The sequence below is a fragment of the Rutidosis leptorrhynchoides genome, chromosome 11 (genome assembly GCF_046630445.1).
Source record: "Rutidosis leptorrhynchoides isolate AG116_Rl617_1_P2 chromosome 11, CSIRO_AGI_Rlap_v1, whole genome shotgun sequence".
Lineage (NCBI taxonomy): Eukaryota > Viridiplantae > Streptophyta > Magnoliopsida > Asterales > Asteraceae > Rutidosis > Rutidosis leptorrhynchoides.
The window spans coordinates 2091566-2108425 of NC_092343.1; the positions used below are offsets into that span (position 1 = coordinate 2091566).

The following is a 16860-nucleotide window of genomic DNA, read 5'->3' on the forward strand; positions in this document are numbered from 1 at the left end:
TTTGACATGCATAATCTAATCACATGTGATTGGGTTTACAATACATGTGATTGTAAAAAAAGAATTTCTAGCAAAAAATGAATTTCTTTTTAAATCACATGTGATTTTTGGGTCACATATCGCGCTCTCATTAGTCTCTTGAATTTCAAGCAAATTAATGAATGCAAGACTCGTTATATATTTTAAATATTTAAACTTAAAATGGAAAAAAATAGAAGTCAAAATAAGAGAGGAGGTATCGATTTAAAAGGGTAGTGATATATCCAACACACTTTTTGATATATCCACCACAAATATGCAGTAACAGTTTGTACAGTACAACCTAGTAATGCCATATTTTGTGGTGCATGTATAAAAAAAAGTGTGTGTGGATTTAAAAAACTCGAGTTAAACATCTTCGAAAGTCTTCCCGTCAGTCTTTCCTTGACCTGAACGCATTACCGGTAGTTTCTAGAAACTGCAGCTTATTCTTAATTAATTACTCTCATCCTAAAACCCCTTTATATACAGATTCAGCTTATTCTTTCTTAATGACTCTCTTCGTTATTCATCTTTCTCTGATTGTGCGATAACTTAACATATCGCGTCTTTGGAGGGAGGGTTAAATTTTAGGTTTTAATTGACAGAAAAGGTATCCTAATGTCGAAAGAAGGACCTCAATGGGATGGTTTGCTCAAATGGAGTATTGCTAATTCCGATGGTACTGGAAACCCTAGAAACTTAAGGTATTGTGTGTTTCTCATTATTTAATTTACTTTGTTATTGCTTCATATATATTTATTACAATAGCATCTTTACTTTGTACAATGAATTGATATTTATGCAAGCTATGATTATAAAAATTCAACCTTTAAGCAATTTGATACCGATTTGAACTTTTGTTTGTCATTTATCTTGTATGTATGCTTCAAGATTGTATTACCTATGTTTGATTGAGTTAGGTTATGACTGCTAAACTTTTCAAGTATACGTTAAGGATTGACAAAGTTGATTACAAGTATATTTAGTTGATAAAAATAGTTAAATTAACACACTGTTGAATTGTATTTTATGATAAAAACAGTGGCGGATCCAGAAAAAAAATTTAACTGGGGCAAAAATTTTTTTTTAAAAGATGACACTTCCAAGTCTCAAACCTAAGACCTTGTAGTTATAGGATACCAATTAAGTAAATACTAGAAAAACACCTTGTTATTATACATAAATAAAAGAGCTTTTTGTATTTTTTTGTTTAAAGATGGTCTATGTTTGTTTTGTTTTAGAATTTGCTTTGTGTAATTCTAGTGTTCTATCTTAGTTTGCTAGTTTAGACTAGAGATTTTGGCTCCGTTGGGTTCGCTTGAAGTTATCGTCGGTTTGTGACGTTTAATTATTTCGACCCATTTCGAGTTGTTTTGGACTGTAGTTGTTAGGGTCCTTCATTATTCGATGAAGGTCCCCTTTTTAATAGTATTCAATATTTTAGGCAAAAAAAAAAAAAAAAAAAAAACATACATACATAAAAGAGCTACACTGAAATGGAGGTATAAATGAGCCAAACTGAAAAATTCAGTCGTAAAAATGACGTTGCAAGGTCTCGAACCTGCAACCATGTAATAGATAGAGTCCACTCTAACCAAGTGAGCTAATGAACAACTTCTTTAAGATTTCTCCTATTTGTTTTATATCCGTATAGCACCGTACAGTTTTTTTTTGTAAGTACATAATAAAATATTATTAAAATTATTTCGATCACCGGGGGCGGGTGACCCCGGTTGCACTACATTGAATCCGCCCATGGATAAAAATATGTACCTCTTTTATGTGTAGGATTGTAGTCATATAGTTAATAGTGAATATGTCATTTATGTGATTTGATTGAGTTGTATTTTTCCAACTTGTGACACTTATTTGATTATATACTTGCTATTACTATTTAGTGAGGAGGATCGAAAATGGCTCATGGAAGCTATGCAAGCTCAAACGATTGACGTGGTCAAGCGTATGAAAGAAATAACTCTTGTTATGCAAACTCCTGATAATATCCTCGAACAGCAAGGTGTAACACCAACAGACATTGAAGGTATTATTAAATTCCGGATATGATCATCGTGTATAGTTTTGATTATGCAACTTCGTCCTTACTATGTTGTTATTCAATGTTTCGTCGCAGATATGTTGGACGAGCTTCAGGATCATGCTGAGTCTATTGATAATGCCAATGGTAAGTTTATCCTTATGAAAGATTTAAGGTTAATTCTGAATGTCATGTGATTATCTTTTAAATAAAATTGTATTTTTTTTGTATGTTGGTAGATCTTAATTCTATTGGCGGTTTGGTCCCTCTACTGAATTATTTGAGGAACACTCACGCTAATATACGAGCCAAGGCTGCAGAGATTGTAGGTGTTATTGTCCAAAATAATCCTAAGAGTCAGCAACTTGTTATGGATGCAAATGGCATGGAACCTTTGCTTTCAAATTTCGTTTCTGATCCGGATGTTACCGTACGGACCAAGTCGCTCGGTGCACTATATTGTGAGTAGTCTTGTACTTATGTGATGCCTCATTATTATGTTAAAAATGGTGTATGAAATTTACTTATATAATCTTGTTTGGTTGTCAATTTCAGGTCTGATTTGGCACAACAAGCCAGCCATTGCAGCATTTCGTCTTGCAAATGGATATGCTGCCCTCAAAGATGCTCTGAGCTCTGAAAGTGTCCGATTCCAAAGGTATCTTCTCTGTTTATAACTTGGTATAATCTGTCACAACTTGCATATATATGTTATTGCTCAACTAGATACGAGATACATTTTAAATATAATGACTTATATACTTTGTGGTATCTCGTCTAATCTTGTTTGTTTGAATTGGATTGTAGGAAAGCACTTAACTTGATACATTATTTGATTCAAGAGAACCCTAGTGACTGCAATGTTGTTACCAAGCTCGGTTTTCCACGCATCATGACTCATCTCGTCTCTAGTGAAGATTCAGAAGTACGTGAAGGTGCATTAAGGGGTCTTTACGAGCTTGCCAAGGACAAAACAGTAAATTCAGACAATAGCACACACGAAGATGATGAAAAATTAAAGCAAGCCCTTGAAGAAAGGATTAATGATATCAGTATGATGTCATCTGAAGATCTTGCTGCTGTCAGGGACGAAAGACAGCTTGTTGACTCCCTGTGGGCCGCACACTATAACGAACCATCTCCCCTTAGAGCAAAGGGACTTGTGGTTCTTCCTGGTGTGGATGTCAATGAACCACCCCCTGATGTTGCATCCAAAGTGTTTCATTCTCCTCTTCGAGGTTCGACCTAAATCCATATTGGCTCATCTATTTGGCTAGTTGGTTAGCCTTTTGTTGTAGGGTATTCTTTTATGTTGATACATTCGCATAGGTATAACTATATCAAGGATTTCTGCTGTTAAATTTACTCTTTATTGTAATTGGAAGATTTTTTTTTTTTTTTTTCTATATATTTACTGATCCTGTTGACTTCTTGTCTTCTTGAACATAAGTTCAGTTTTTCTCGACTATTTCAAGAGCTTAGTTCATATAATCATATATGTATCATCCTTTACCCTAGCAACCAAGAATCATGAAATCATTAAGTCGATTTTAGGATTAAAATTTTGCAAAAATGGAAATCAAACGATGTACATGTTCTATTACATGAGTTTCATAGAATAATTAGTACTGACATAGTTAATAAACTAACAGCTGTTTACACTTTGCTCACTCTGGTAAAATTACTCATTTAGGAGGGCAGAACGTGATAACATATCGTGAGGCCCTGCACTTGTTAAGACTCGAAGTGTCATCAAAAGCATAACTATAAGCTTTGGGACATATCGCCTTAAAAAGCTTTGAAAAACAGTAGGTTTACATGTCTTTGGATTTGCATACTCACCCGTACAACAATACTTAGGTGACCCCATTGCTAAACACGCACTCTTACATCCTACAACTTTACCTCCAACCTTCACTTCAAGCGCTGACGGACAATAATAAAATATATGGATGTCGAATTCAAAGGTTTTTAGCCTTAAATATTTTTTAAAACTATAATATTCCAAGGCAGAGGCCTTTAATTCCTTATTAGTATATTATGCACATTTTGATTCCCTATAGAGTAAGAATGTAAGATGTGGATTATTGATCATCGAAAAGTGTCGCTAATAAAAAATTTCACAAGGTTATTCATTTTCGATTGCTGTTTCACAATCTTCACAGTCAATTTTATAATTTCAGAAAATATGATGTCTACTGGGAGAACTGTAAAGCATAAAAACTAGAATTGCAGTGTGAACGCAAACTTAAAACGACAATCCGAAACAGATGAAACGACGAAATTTTGGGTGTATTTTAGTCTGTAGGATAATAATAATAATAATAATAATAATAATAATTAATAGAGATTTTTAACGCTTGTTAATGAGAGGGACTAATCTCGTAATTAGTGTAACCCTCAGTGACTATCGACATAAAAAATGATATAGTAAATGTCTATAATGCAATATGAAACAAACCTTGGGGACCAAACACGTAATTTCATCTCTCTTAGTCTTAAAACAGAAAACCCGTCAAATGAAAAGAAAACGAAAACCCTAATTGACCACAAAAAGTCATTCGATACATTTCACATCAATTTGTTACATCAAATCGCTGCTCCTGCAAACGGAAACCCCTACCTCTGCTCCGGCGACGGAACCGCACCTGTACGTTATTTATACGTCGCATTAAGTTCTGTAATTAGTCTGTTTACTTCAATTAGTCTTCGTTGTGATATTGCTTGTATATATAATATGTATATTACCTGTAATTACTTACATACTTGTACATTTTACTTGTAACCTTACATAGTATATCAATAAGTTCGATATATATGTGTATTATATGTATTGATGTATATTACTTGTAATTACCGTACATAGTCAATGGTGAGAATCAAATCGATCTAACATAGTGATATTATTGTCAACATGAGCTGAGAACAATAACAAAAAAGTATATCTTCAGGGAATGTATGACAGTTATTAATACTTGTACATGTCTGAAAGTGGATGATAATAGATTACTTTATGAGAAGTTATAAACCTTGATGATGATCATTAGGTAAATTAGCTTCCCCTTGGTAGTGGTCGATGTAGGATTTTTAGACTTGGTAATTAACAAGGTTTGAACACTTTGAAGGATATTTTTTTTATAGTCTTCTGCTGTTATTCTGATCCAGACATTTTACGGCCTTTTAAAACTGCACATGATCTGATTTGATTAAACAATAGTCGCTGATGCAAATGTTTTATGGCCTTTACATACTGATTTTTTTAATGTATATTTTGAATGTGGTCTTTTTGTGACATCTGTTATACAAACGATGTTACAAAACCAAAATTGAAATATCGATGCTGTATTAAGTGATACTCTGTACTTGATACTCTTTGTTGTACAAACTGTTATACAAGTTGATGTAACGTCTTCATATATGGATTGTATTTTTGCGATTGTCACTTGATGTATACTTTTTTTTTTGATACTACAAGCATTGGGTTTCAATCCGTATAAATGACACTTGTGTTCTACCAGGTTTAAACTGAAACATTGAGCAAGATACACGGCAGTCAGCAAGGTTAGCGTCTAAACTTTTGCTTAATTTGCAATTTCCATCGGATAGTTGAATAATTTTTAAGGTTAGCATCTATCTGCGTCTATACCGTTTTGAATTTCTGTGCTTCTATCTGTTTCTTTCTCCTATATTTGTAGTCGGTATCTATCTGTTTTTTATATGTTCTAAATTATTGGCTTCTATCTGTTACTATATGAGTTTATACTGTTTCTGTTTTTTCTTTTTTAGCTATACCAACTATACTTATACTACCACACCTAAACGTACCCTAATCGTGTTTGTTCATTTGACCTCTTGATGTGTTGTAGTAAATCGATTGTGTTAATTATTACAAAACAATACGTATTGATGCTTTAGAAGTGTTTTTCTTTTAATTCATCTTATCTCAGCTCTATCCAATTGAAACTTCTTTCATTCTTATCAATTAGAATAACATGTGCTGAAAGAACTGATAATAAGAATAATAATAATAATAGCTTTATAACGTTGACCATTGGCCTCTTTCTATTAGTAATCACAAAGTTTATCCACTATTAATGGTTTGTTATTAAAACAAGCTTAACTTAATTTGCATAATGCTTCATGCTAGATAGATATTTGGATGTAATCATGACATACCATACTTATTTAACTTGCTCATTTGCTAATTTTCTAATCTGTAGATGGCTGAAGAGATAATGAGAATTGATGACAAAAAAAAAAGAAATGAAAGATTTGGAAAAAGATCTAAGGGGCTCTTAAAAAAAGCTAGGGAGTTGGCTATTATGTGTGATGCTGAAGTTGGTCTTGTGATGATCTCAGACAATGGAAAACTAAAGGAATATGCAAGCTCGGACCGGGTCTTTGAGAGATACAACAACAACAACAATAGTATATCAGGGACAGCATCTACATCAAACGTGGATAATAATCAAGCTGAGTCAGCGTCTGAGCCACCACCATCTGAGCCTAATGTGGTGATTTGTTTTTTTTTTTTTTTTATTAAGTTTAGCCAATTAGCTAATGTAATGTTATAATTATTGGATATTGATTTTCTTTCAGGTGAAAACACAAGACATTTGCAATAAGTGCTGCGAATATAAGGACTGCAATATGGTTCTTCAAAATCAGCTTAAAAGAGCCGATGATCTCATCTTGAATTTGGAGGCCGAGAAATCTGAACTATTGAAAAACCAATCAGCCTTATTCATGAAAGTAAGTCTTTCAACTTTTCATATTGAGTTTAGGACTGTGTAGTGAATTCTTAGTATGTTTTTTTTGACATCATCATTATCTGTTACTACTGTAGTATTTATTTTATTTTATCTGTAATTCCTGCTTTGTTACTAGTGAATTGAGGTTTCAAGAACAATCAGTAACTACGTTTATACTTCCCATGGGCTCTTAGTTGTGAACTAATTAAGTAGTTATTCCAGCTGTTAGTTGCAAGTATAAGTTAAACCTTCCTGTTTTCAATGGGTGCTTTATTTAATATGTAGGATTGTATGCAAAAAGAAGCTTTGAACAAAGAAATTGAGATCCTGAAAGCAAAAGTTTGTTCTTTTAAAAAGCAGTGTTGTAAAAAACGGAAAAAACGGGGGTGTAGACGGATTTTGGAGTGCCCCGTCCCGTTTATACATAAAACGTTTGAAAAAACGGAAATCGGCCAAAAAACGGTCAAAAGACGGTCAAACACGGTCCGAGACGGGAAAAAACGGGTTTTTCTGATTTTTTTCAAGTTTTTTATTTTTTTATTTTTTATTTTAATATTAAACGTTGTGCTATTACTTAGGGTTTCTTTTTTTATGTTTGAAATGTTGAAGTATTTAAACATGTGTGAAATGCTTATGTTTGGAATAATGTAATGTACAATATATATATAATATATAACATTTTTATTTAAAAGTCAACGTTAGTCAACATCCGTCTAAACCTCCGTCTCGACCCCGTCTCGACCCTTTTAGGACCCGACCGTCTCGACCCCGTCTCGCGTCTTTTGCAACCTTGATAAAAAGTATAACCAGGATTTTTTTTTCTTCAAGTTTTACCGCTATTAAATACTTCAAAGTCTATGAAATCGCCGTTATCTAAAAACAAATACAAATGAAATAGCTTGAACACTCAAAACCTGCAAACATAACATGATATCAAAATCAAAATAGGGTTTAAATGACAATAACTCAAAACATGCTTTCCAACGTAAACATAACAAAATAGATTTTACAATAGACTATTACAGGGTTAATCCATGAAATGGATTATGCCACACTACAAGAGTAATATGTAGAAGCTTTGAATAAAACATCTTGAAAGCAAAAACAGTAATTGGTCGAATACTTTTTTTTTTTTTTTTTTTTTTTTTTTTTTTTTTTTAAGAAAATAGTATTCGTAAAACCCGGCCCATCACAAAGTATATCATTAATCGGTATTACGCACTTTACACATGAAAATAGTATTGAATACAAAATATGGTGTATGATACTGCAAACAAGAAACAAATACATAAATGCCTAAATGGAATGCAAAATAATGGTCTATTCTTAATTTATGTCGCTGCTTGAACTATATTCTCCAAAGCTAAAAGTATCACTGTTTTCTGCAAGGGAAACATCATAAATATTACTATCTTGTTCACTTTCGCTGTTTGGTGTACCAGGATAATCATAAGGGTCAACTTGTTCGCTTCCAATCCTTATTGTTTCAAGCTCCAAGGCCACCTCTTTCATGCTAGGTCGGTTTTCACCTTTTAAATGAAGGCATCTACATGCCAGGTTACATGTTGCTTTTAGCTGCTCATCGGTTGCCTCCATAAAGACTTGTTGATCAATAATTTTAGGCATTCGATTTTCGCTAATTCCATTCACAAAATACACACTGAGATTTCTTGTTTCCAGATCAATTTCCGTTAAAAGTGATTTCTTTCCCGTCAAGAGTTCTGCAAGAACCACTCCAAAGCTATACACATCACTTTTAACCGTTAATTGACCCGAGTGGAAATATTCAGGATCCAGGTAACCGAATGTACCTGCAACTAATGTAGTAATTGCATCACGATCATGATCCAACGGGACTAACTTAGAATTACCAAAATCTGCAATTTTTGCCGTCAAGTTTTCATCCAACAAAATGTTAGAAGACTTAACATCTCTATGTATGATGGACAATCTAGTGTCTGTGTGAAGATAAGCAAGTGCGCGAGCCGATTCATGCGCTATCCTTAAACGGCTATCCCATGACAATCTCATGTTTCCACTGTTTCATTATGAATGTAATGGTAAAGAGTCCCATTAGAAACAAATTCATAAACCAACTACGGGACCTCAGTTTCCAAACAACATCCAAAAAGCTGCACCACATGTTGATGATTAATTTGTCCTAGAATTGCAAGTTCGTTCAGAAACTGATCCAACTGTGTATGGTCAATTGTTCGAGACCTCTTTATCGCGATGACACGATTGTCTCGCAGTATTCCCTTGTAAACGGTTCCATAACCTAAGACCTTGTAGTTATAGGATCATGTTGTAACCAATTAAGTAAATACTAGAAAAACACCTTGTTATTATACATAAATAAAAGAGCTTTTTGTATTTTTTGTTTAAAGATGGTCTATGTTTGTTTTGTTTTAGAATTTGCTTTGTGTAATTCTAGTGTTCTATCTTAGTTTGCTAGTTTAGACTAGAGATTTTGGCTCCGTTGGGTTCGCTTGAAGTTATCGTCGGTTTGTGACGTTTAATTATTTCGACCCATTTCGAGTTGTTTTGGACTGTAGTTGTTAGGGTCCTTCATTATTCGATGAAGGTCCCCTTTTTAATAGTATTCAATATTTTAGGCAAAAAAAAAAAAAAAAAAAAAAAAAATACATACATAAAAGAGCTACACTGAAATGGAGGTATAAATGAGCCAAACTGAAAAATTCAGTCGTAAAAATGACGTTGCAAGGTCTCGAACCTGCAACCATGTAATAGATAGAGTCCACTCTAACCAAGTGAGCTAATGAGCAACTTCTTTAAGATTTCTCCTATTTGTTTTATATCCGTATAGCACCGTACAGTTTTTTTTTTGTAAGTACATAATAAAATATTATTAAAATTATTTCGATCACCGGGGGCGGGTGACCCCGGTTGCACTACATTGAATCCGCCCATGGATAAAAATATGTACCTCTTTTATGTGTAGGATTGTAGTCATATAGTTAATAGTGAATATGTCATTTATGTGATTTGATTGAGTTGTATTTTTCCAACTTGTGACACTTATTTGATTATATACTTGCTATTACTATTTAGTGAGGAGGATCGAAAATGGTTCATGGAAGCTATGCAAGCTCAAACGATTGACGTGGTCAAGCGTATGAAAGAAATAACTCTTGTTATGCAAACTCCTGATAATATCCTCGAACAGCAAGGTGTAACACCAACAGACATTGAAGGTATTATTAAATTCCGGATATGATCATCGTGTATAGTTTTGATTATGCAACTTTGTCCTTACTATGTTGTTATTCAATGTTTCGTCGCAGATATGTTGGACGAGCTTCAGGAATCAGGATCATGCTGAGTCTATTGATAATGCCAATGGTAAGTTTATCCTTATGAAAGATTTAAGGTTAATTCTGAATGTCATGTGATTATCTTTTAAATAAAATTGTATTTTTTTTTTGTATGTTGGTAGATCTTGATTCTATTGGCGGTTTGGTCCCTCTACTGAATTATTTGAGGAACACACACGCTAATATACGAGCCAAGGCTGCAGAGATTGTAGGTGTTATTGTCCAAAATAATCCTAAGAGTCAGCAACTTGTTATGGATGCAAATGGCATGGAACCTTTGCTTTCAAATTTTGTTTCTGATCCGGATGTTGATAGTTTCCAGCCATATTCCAGCTTCACCTTCTAGATATTCAAAGAAGACGGCTTTGAACAACTCATACGGAAGTAGCAAACTTGAACACGATGACGGCCGCCAACTTCCACCAACCTTCTCCGTTCACACCATTCCACCGCCATAGAATTTTTACTATAAATAGAGGTGCAAACCTCAGTTGTAAATCATCCCAAAATCACTCAGAGAAGTGTAATCAAAACCTAGATAGTGTGTGTGAGTTTGAGAGTTTTTTTTAAGAGTTTTGTAATACTCTGTAAATCTATTCTTGTGAGTAATAGAGTTGTTTTTCTCTCAAATTTGTATCTCCCAACGTCCAGGCGATCCTCTCTTCCTAACAAGTGGTATCAGAAGCTTGGTTAGAGACGTTGGTTGAGTTTTTGGGTCTTCTGAAGTTTTCTCAAAATTCAATTTTGAGTGTACCATTGGATTCGTCTTGTCGAACCGAGTCCAACGCAAAAAATGGTGACTTAAACGGAGTTATAACGAGCCCAGAAAACGCGGTCAAATGTTGGTCAACTCGCCGGAATCTCGCCGGAGAAGACGACCGGTGTCGGAATTTTTGCCGGAGAAGACAATCACTGTAGCAATTCACTGTAGCAGCTGGCGGCACTGTAGCAAGTCACTGTAGCAGTACTGTAGCAGTAGTGTAGCAATTCTGAAATTTTACAATTTGGTTCCTGAAATTTTCAGAATTTCATTCTTGGTCCCTGAAGTTTATAAAAATTATAATTTTGCCCCGTAAGTGGAATTTAAGCCGCGAAGTGTCTATTCCACCATTTTCAACCGTTCCGGACGTAACGGTGATCTCTGTTTTCTACAATTCAACCCCGTTTGTGTTGAAAAATTATTTTTAAGGTGATAATGTCCACAGAAGAGTCAACATCGTCTTTCGGAGCTATGATTATGCTCACAGCCACAAACTACACGCTGTGGAAACCTCGGATGGAAGATCTCCTCAGCTGTAAGGATTTGTTCGATCCTATTGAATTGAAGGGTATAAACCCTGATTCTGCCAAAGAGAAAGAGTGGAAGAAATCAAACCGAAAAACTATTGGTCAGATCCGTCAATGGATTGATCATAGTGTCTTCCACCATGTTGCACAAGAGACAGACGCATATGTCCTCTGGAAAAAGTTGGAGGACATGTATCAGGCCAAGACTGCTCAGAATAAAGCCCTGCTGATGAGGCGTTTAGTCAACATGAAGCTCAAAAGTGGAACTTCAGTTGCCGAGCATACCAGTGAGTTCCAGAGCTTGGTCAACCAGTTATCGTCTGTAGAGATGCCGCTTGGCGATGAAGTTCAGGCGCTACTGCTACTTAGTTCCCTTCCCGATAATTGGGAAACGCTAGTAGTAACACTCAGCAACTCAGCCCCGAATGGCAAACTTACCATGTCAATGGTCAAGGATGCCCTATTCAGTGAAGAGGCAAGGAGAAAAGACATGGGCACAGATCAGACCCATGCCTTTGTCACAGAGAATCGGGGGAGACAGCGAATGAGTAGCAAAAATAAATGGAGAGGCAGAAGCAAGAGCAGGGGCAGGTCAGCTGATGGCAGAAAACCAACATATAAATGCCATCATTGTGGATTAGAGGGACATATGAAGAAGAACTGCTATAGATTAAAAGAGGAACAAGGTCAAAGCAGTTCACAGCCGAAGAATAAGGGTGGAGAAACATTAGTGACTATCTCTGGTGATGTAGCTTATTGTTCAACCCATGATGAGACATGCCTTCACGTCTCACGAGAAGAAACAGAATGGGTGGTAGATACTGCAGCTTCCTACCACGTGACTCCATACAAGGAATACTTCACAACATACAAAGCTGGAGACTTTGGAGCTGTGAAGATGGGAAATTCCAGTTCCGCTGAGATTGTCGCAATTGGTGATGTCAAGATAAAGACAAGTTCCGGGAGCACAATCACTTTGAAGGATGTCCGCCATGTGCCAGATCTTCGGCTGAATTTACTTTCTGGGGTAGCTCTCGATAAACAGGGCTATGATAGTCATTTCAGTAAAGGCACATGGAAATTGTCAAGAGGCGCTATGATAGTCGCTCGAGGACACATTTGTGGCACACTATACAAAACTCATGTGAAGATCTGCACATACAGTATTAATGTTGCAGAAAAGGAGGCTTCACAAAATTTATGGCACCAGAGACTCGGTCACATGAGTGAGAAAGGGTTGTCTACCCTAATAAAGAATGAGCTTATCAATGTAGACAAGGATGCTGCACTAGATCCTTGCAATCATTGTCTGTTTGGTAAGCAGCATAGAGTCTCGTTTAATTCCTCTTCAACGAAAAAATCAGAGTTACTCAGTCTGGTACACTCTGATGTTTGCGGTCCCTTGGAGGTTGAATCAATTGGCGGCAATCGATACTTTCTGACGTTTATCGATGATACTTCTCGAAAGGTGTGGGTATATTTCTTACGGACGAAGGACCAGGTTTTCGAATACTTCAAACAGTTCCATGTCATGGTAGAACGTGAGACAGGAAATAAGTTAAAGTGTCTTCGATCTGACAATGGCGGTGAATACTCTTCCAGGCAGTTCGATGCCTATTGCAGATCATATGGCATCCGACATGAGAAGACAGTTCCACGTACCCCTCAACACAATGGTATAGCAGAAAGAATGAACCGGACAATCATGGAACGTGTTCGGAGCATGCTCAGTATGGCTAAGCTGCCAAAGCCATTCTGGGGAGAAGCAGTCAGAGCCGCATGTTACTTGATCAACCGATCTCCATCAGTACCACTGAATTTTGAAGTTTCGGAGAAACTTTGGTCTGGAAAGGATCCATCATACTCTCACTTAAGAGTATTTGGATGTTTGGCGTACGCACATATATCCAAGGAGCTCAGGCAGAAGCTGGATGCAAGGACCACTCCATGCATATTCATAGGCTATGGAGATGAAGAATTTGGATACAGATTATGGGATTCAAAGGAGAAAAAGGTGATCAGAAGTAGGGACGTGGTGTTCCATGAAAGCCAGACAATAGAAGATATTGAAAAGCCCACAATATCTCAGAAGTCAAATGTTGCTGCTCAGCTGCCAGAGGCAACAACGGAATCATTCATGAGAAATGAATTTTCAGTGCAAGAAGAAATGCCAGAAGTAGAAGATAATGAGGAAAATGACGGTGCTGAGCAGGGGGAGCCACAACCCCATCTGCCAGACGTTCCAGCACCATCACAAGGTCAAGATGATGGTGGATCTCCTCAGAATGTTCCAGAAGTTCATAGATCTGAATGAGGTCGGATTCCATCGAGTAGATATCCAGAATCAGAGTACCTTCTACTTACTGAAGATGGAGAACCGGAGAGTTTTCATGAAGCAGTAACTCATAAGGATAAAGAAAAATGGTTGCTCGCAATGCAGGATGAGATGGATTCTCTGCAGAAAAATCAAACTTATGAGATTGTAGAACTTCCACGCGGGAAGAAGGCACTGAAAAATAAATGGGTGTTCAAGCTGAAAAAGGATGGTAGTGGAAAAGTGGTGAAATACAAAGCACGGCTTGTAGTCAAAGGATTCCAACAGAAGAAAGGGATTGATTTTGACGAGATATTTTCACCAGTAGTCAAGATGACTTCAATTAGAGTCATACTTGGATTGGTTGCAAGTATGAACTTGGAGCTTGAACAGATGGATGTAAAGACAGCTTTTCTTCATGGAGATTTACATGAAGAAATTTACATGGAGCAGCCGAAAGGTTTTGAGGTTTCAGGAGATAACCTCGTATGCAAGCTGAAGAAAAGTTTGTACGGTTTGAAGCAGGCACCTAGGCAGTGGTACAAGAAGTTTGACTCGTGCATGGTGAGTCAAGGGTACAAGAAAACTGCAGCAGATGAGTGTGTCTACATTCAGAAGTTTTCTGAAGGAAATTTCGTTGCACTTCTACTATATGTAGATGATATTTTGATCGTAGGGAAAGACGCAACGAAGATCAACCAGCTGAAGAAGGAACTCTCTAAGTCTTTTGACATGAAAGACTTAGGACAGGCTCAACAGATTTTGGGAATGCAAATAACCCGAGACAGAAAGAATGAAAGGTTATGGCTATCTCAGGAGAAATATATTGAACGAGTGCTTTCACGTTTCAATATGAACAATGCCAAACCTGTTAGCATTCCATTAGCTAACCATTTCAAGTTAAGCAAGAGTTCTTGTCCCTCATCCAAGGAAGAGATCGGGGAGATGTCTTCAGTACCATATTCTTCAGCAGTTGGAAGTTTGATGTATGCAATGGTGTGTACAAGGCCCGATATTGCTCATGCAGTGGGAACGGTGAGTCGTTTTCTCTCGAACCCCGGGAAAGAGCATTGGGAGGCGGTAAAATGGATTCTCAGATATCTTAAAGGTACAAAGAATCTATGTCTTTGTTACGGGGGAGCTGATCCAATCTTGGAAGACTATACAGATGCGGATATGGCCGGAGATCCTGATAGTAGGAAATCTACTTCAGGATTCATTTACACTTTTGCAGGGAGAGCTGTTTCATGGCAGTCAAGACTACAGAGGTGTGTTGCATTATCCACAACTGAAGCAGAGTATATTGCTGCCGCAGAAGCTGGAAAAGAAATGTTGTGGTTAAAGCGTTATCTCCAAGAATTTGGAATCAAGCAAAAGGAGTACAAGGTAAATTGTGACAGTCAGAGTGCTCTAGATTTGAGCAAGAACTCCATGTACAATTTCCGTACAAAACATATTGATATTCGCTATCATTGGATACGCGAGGTAATTGATCGACAACTGTTGAGACTAGTGAAGATCCATACAAAGGAGAATCCTGCGGATATGTTAACAAAGGTAGTGACTCGAGAGAAGTTGGAGTTATGCAGAGACATAACTGGAATGTTTGTGGATTCGGCTGGAGGGGGAGAATTGATAGTTTCCAGCCATATTCCAGCTTCACCTTCTAGATATTCAAAGAAGACGGCTTTGAACAACTCATACGGAAGTAGCAAACTTGAACACGATGACGGCCGCCAACTTCCACCAACCTTCTCCGTTCACACCATTCCACCGCCATAGAATTTTTACTATAAATAGAGGTGCAAACCTCAGTTGTAAATCATCCCAAAATCACTCAGAGAAGTGTAATCAAAACCTAGATAGTGTGTGTGAGTTTGAGAGTTTTTTTTTAAGAGTTTTGTAATACTCTGTAAATCTATTCTTGTGAGTAATAGAGTTGTTTTTCTCTCAAATTTGTATCTCCCAACGTCCAGGCGATCCTCTCTTCCTAACAGATGTTACCGTACGGACCAAGTCGCTCGGTGCACTATATTGTGAGTAGTCTTGTACTTATGTGATGCCTCATTATTATGTTAAAAATGGTGTATGAAATTTACTTATATAATCTTGTTTGGTTGTCAATTTCAGGTCTGATTTGGCACAACAAGCCAGCCATTGCAGCATTTCGTCTTGCAAATGGATATGCTGCCCTCAAAGATGCTCTGAGCTCTGAAAGTGTCCGATTCCAAAGGTATCTATCTGTTTATAACTTGGTATAATCTGTCACAACTTGCATATATATGTTATTGCTCAACTAGATACGAGATACATTTTAAATATAATGACTTATATACTTTGTGGTATCTCGTCTAATCTTGTTTGTTTGAATTGGATTGTAGGAAAGCACTTAACTTGATACATTATTTGATTCAAGAGAACCCTAGTGACTGCAATGTTGTTACCAAGCTCGGTTTTCCACGCATCATGACTCATCTCGTCTCTAGTGAAGATTCAGAAGTACGTGAAGGTGCATTAAGGGGTCTTTACGAGCTTGCCAAGGACAAAACAGTAAATTCAGACAATAGCACACACGAAGATGATGAAAAATTAAAGCAAGCCCTTGAAGAAAGGATTAATGATATCAGTATGATGTCATCTGAAGATCTTGCTGCTGTCAGGGACGAAAGACAGCTTGTTGACTCCCTGTGGGCCGCACACTATAACGAACCATCTCCCCTTAGAGCAAAGGGACTTGTGGTTCTTCCTGGTGTGGATGTCAATGAACCACCCCCTGATGTTGCATCCAAAGTGTTTCATTCTCCTCTTCGAGGTTCGACCTAAATCCATATTGGCTCATCTATTTGGCTAGTTGGTTAGCCTTTTGTTGTAGGGTATTCTTTTATGTTGATACATTCGCATAGGTATAACTATATCAAGGATTTCTGCTGTTAAATTTACTCTTTATTGTAATTGGAAGATTTTTTTTTTTTTTCTATATATTTACTGATCCTGTTGACTTCTTGTCTTCTTGAACATAAGTTCAGTTTTTCTCGACTATTTCAAGAGCTTAGTTCATATAATCATATATGTATCATCCTTTACCCTAGCAACCAAGAATCATGAAATCATTAAGTC

General features: G+C 36.6%; 3 protein-coding genes and 1 pseudogene across 4 annotated transcripts; 3 read left to right on the forward strand and 1 right to left on the reverse strand.

Annotated features, from left to right (window-relative positions):
- Positions 1 to 399: 399 nt before the first annotated feature.
- On the forward strand, positions 400 to 3440 carry LOC139876442 (hsp70 nucleotide exchange factor FES1-like). 2 transcript variants are annotated; one of them, XM_071863751.1, is made up of 7 exons: positions 400 to 443; positions 613 to 725; positions 1920 to 2062; positions 2153 to 2203; positions 2296 to 2517; positions 2612 to 2714; positions 2864 to 3440. In XM_071863751.1, exons 2-7 carry the CDS (start codon positions 640 to 642, stop codon positions 3303 to 3305), a joined length of 1047 nt encoding a protein of 348 aa, XP_071719852.1. In that variant the 5' UTR covers positions 400 to 443; positions 613 to 639; the 3' UTR covers positions 3306 to 3440. The 2 variants fall into 2 exon arrangements, with proteins under 2 accessions (XP_071719852.1, XP_071719851.1); XM_071863750.1 differs by lacking the exon at positions 400 to 443 and having other exon boundaries at positions 457 to 725.
- Positions 3441 to 4605: 1165 nt separating this feature from the next.
- On the forward strand, positions 4606 to 7976 carry LOC139877215 (uncharacterized). Its single transcript, XM_071864627.1, has 6 exons — positions 4606 to 4706; positions 5575 to 5617; positions 6277 to 6570; positions 6656 to 6808; positions 7093 to 7223; positions 7970 to 7976. Exons 3-6 carry the CDS (start codon positions 6277 to 6279, stop codon positions 7974 to 7976), a joined length of 585 nt encoding a protein of 194 aa, XP_071720728.1. The 5' UTR covers positions 4606 to 4706; positions 5575 to 5617.
- Positions 7977 to 8133: 157 nt separating this feature from the next.
- On the reverse strand, positions 8134 to 9781 carry LOC139877216 (wall-associated receptor kinase 5-like; annotated as a pseudogene).
- Positions 9782 to 9901: 120 nt separating this feature from the next.
- LOC139877217 (hsp70 nucleotide exchange factor FES1-like) lies at positions 9902 to 16720 on the forward strand. The gene is made up of 6 exons (XM_071864629.1): positions 9902 to 10000; positions 10113 to 10170; positions 10265 to 10456; positions 15681 to 15779; positions 15874 to 15976; positions 16125 to 16720. The coding sequence occupies exons 1-6, from the start codon at positions 9902 to 9904 to the stop codon at positions 16564 to 16566; spliced, it is 993 nt and encodes a 330-aa protein (XP_071720730.1). The 3' UTR covers positions 16567 to 16720.
- Positions 16721 to 16860: the final 140 nt, after the last annotated feature.

Excerpts from the sequence above, each read along its gene's own strand:
- LOC139877217 (XM_071864629.1), top strand. The coding sequence starts at position 9,902 with ATGGAAGCTATGCAAGCTCAAACGATTGACGTGGTCAAGCGTATGAAA. Across the intron at positions 15,780-15,873 it reads GTCGCTCGGTGCACTATATT|GTCTGATTTGGCACAACAAG; the intron begins GTGAGTAGTCTT and ends TGTCAATTTCAG. Across the intron at positions 15,977-16,124 it reads GAAAGTGTCCGATTCCAAAG|GAAAGCACTTAACTTGATAC; the intron begins GTATCTATCTGT and ends ATTGGATTGTAG.
- LOC139877215 (XM_071864627.1), top strand. The coding sequence starts at position 6,277 with ATGGCTGAAGAGATAATGAGAATTGATGACAAAAAAAAAAGAAATGAA. Across the intron at positions 6,571-6,655 it reads CACCATCTGAGCCTAATGTG|GTGAAAACACAAGACATTTG; the intron begins GTGATTTGTTTT and ends ATTTTCTTTCAG. Across the intron at positions 6,809-7,092 it reads AATCAGCCTTATTCATGAAA|GATTGTATGCAAAAAGAAGC; the intron begins GTAAGTCTTTCA and ends TTTAATATGTAG.
- LOC139876442 (XM_071863751.1), top strand. The coding sequence starts at position 640 with ATGTCGAAAGAAGGACCTCAATGGGATGGTTTGCTCAAATGGAGTATT. Across the intron at positions 2,204-2,295 it reads GTCTATTGATAATGCCAATG|ATCTTAATTCTATTGGCGGT; the intron begins GTAAGTTTATCC and ends GTATGTTGGTAG. Across the intron at positions 2,518-2,611 it reads GTCGCTCGGTGCACTATATT|GTCTGATTTGGCACAACAAG; the intron begins GTGAGTAGTCTT and ends TGTCAATTTCAG.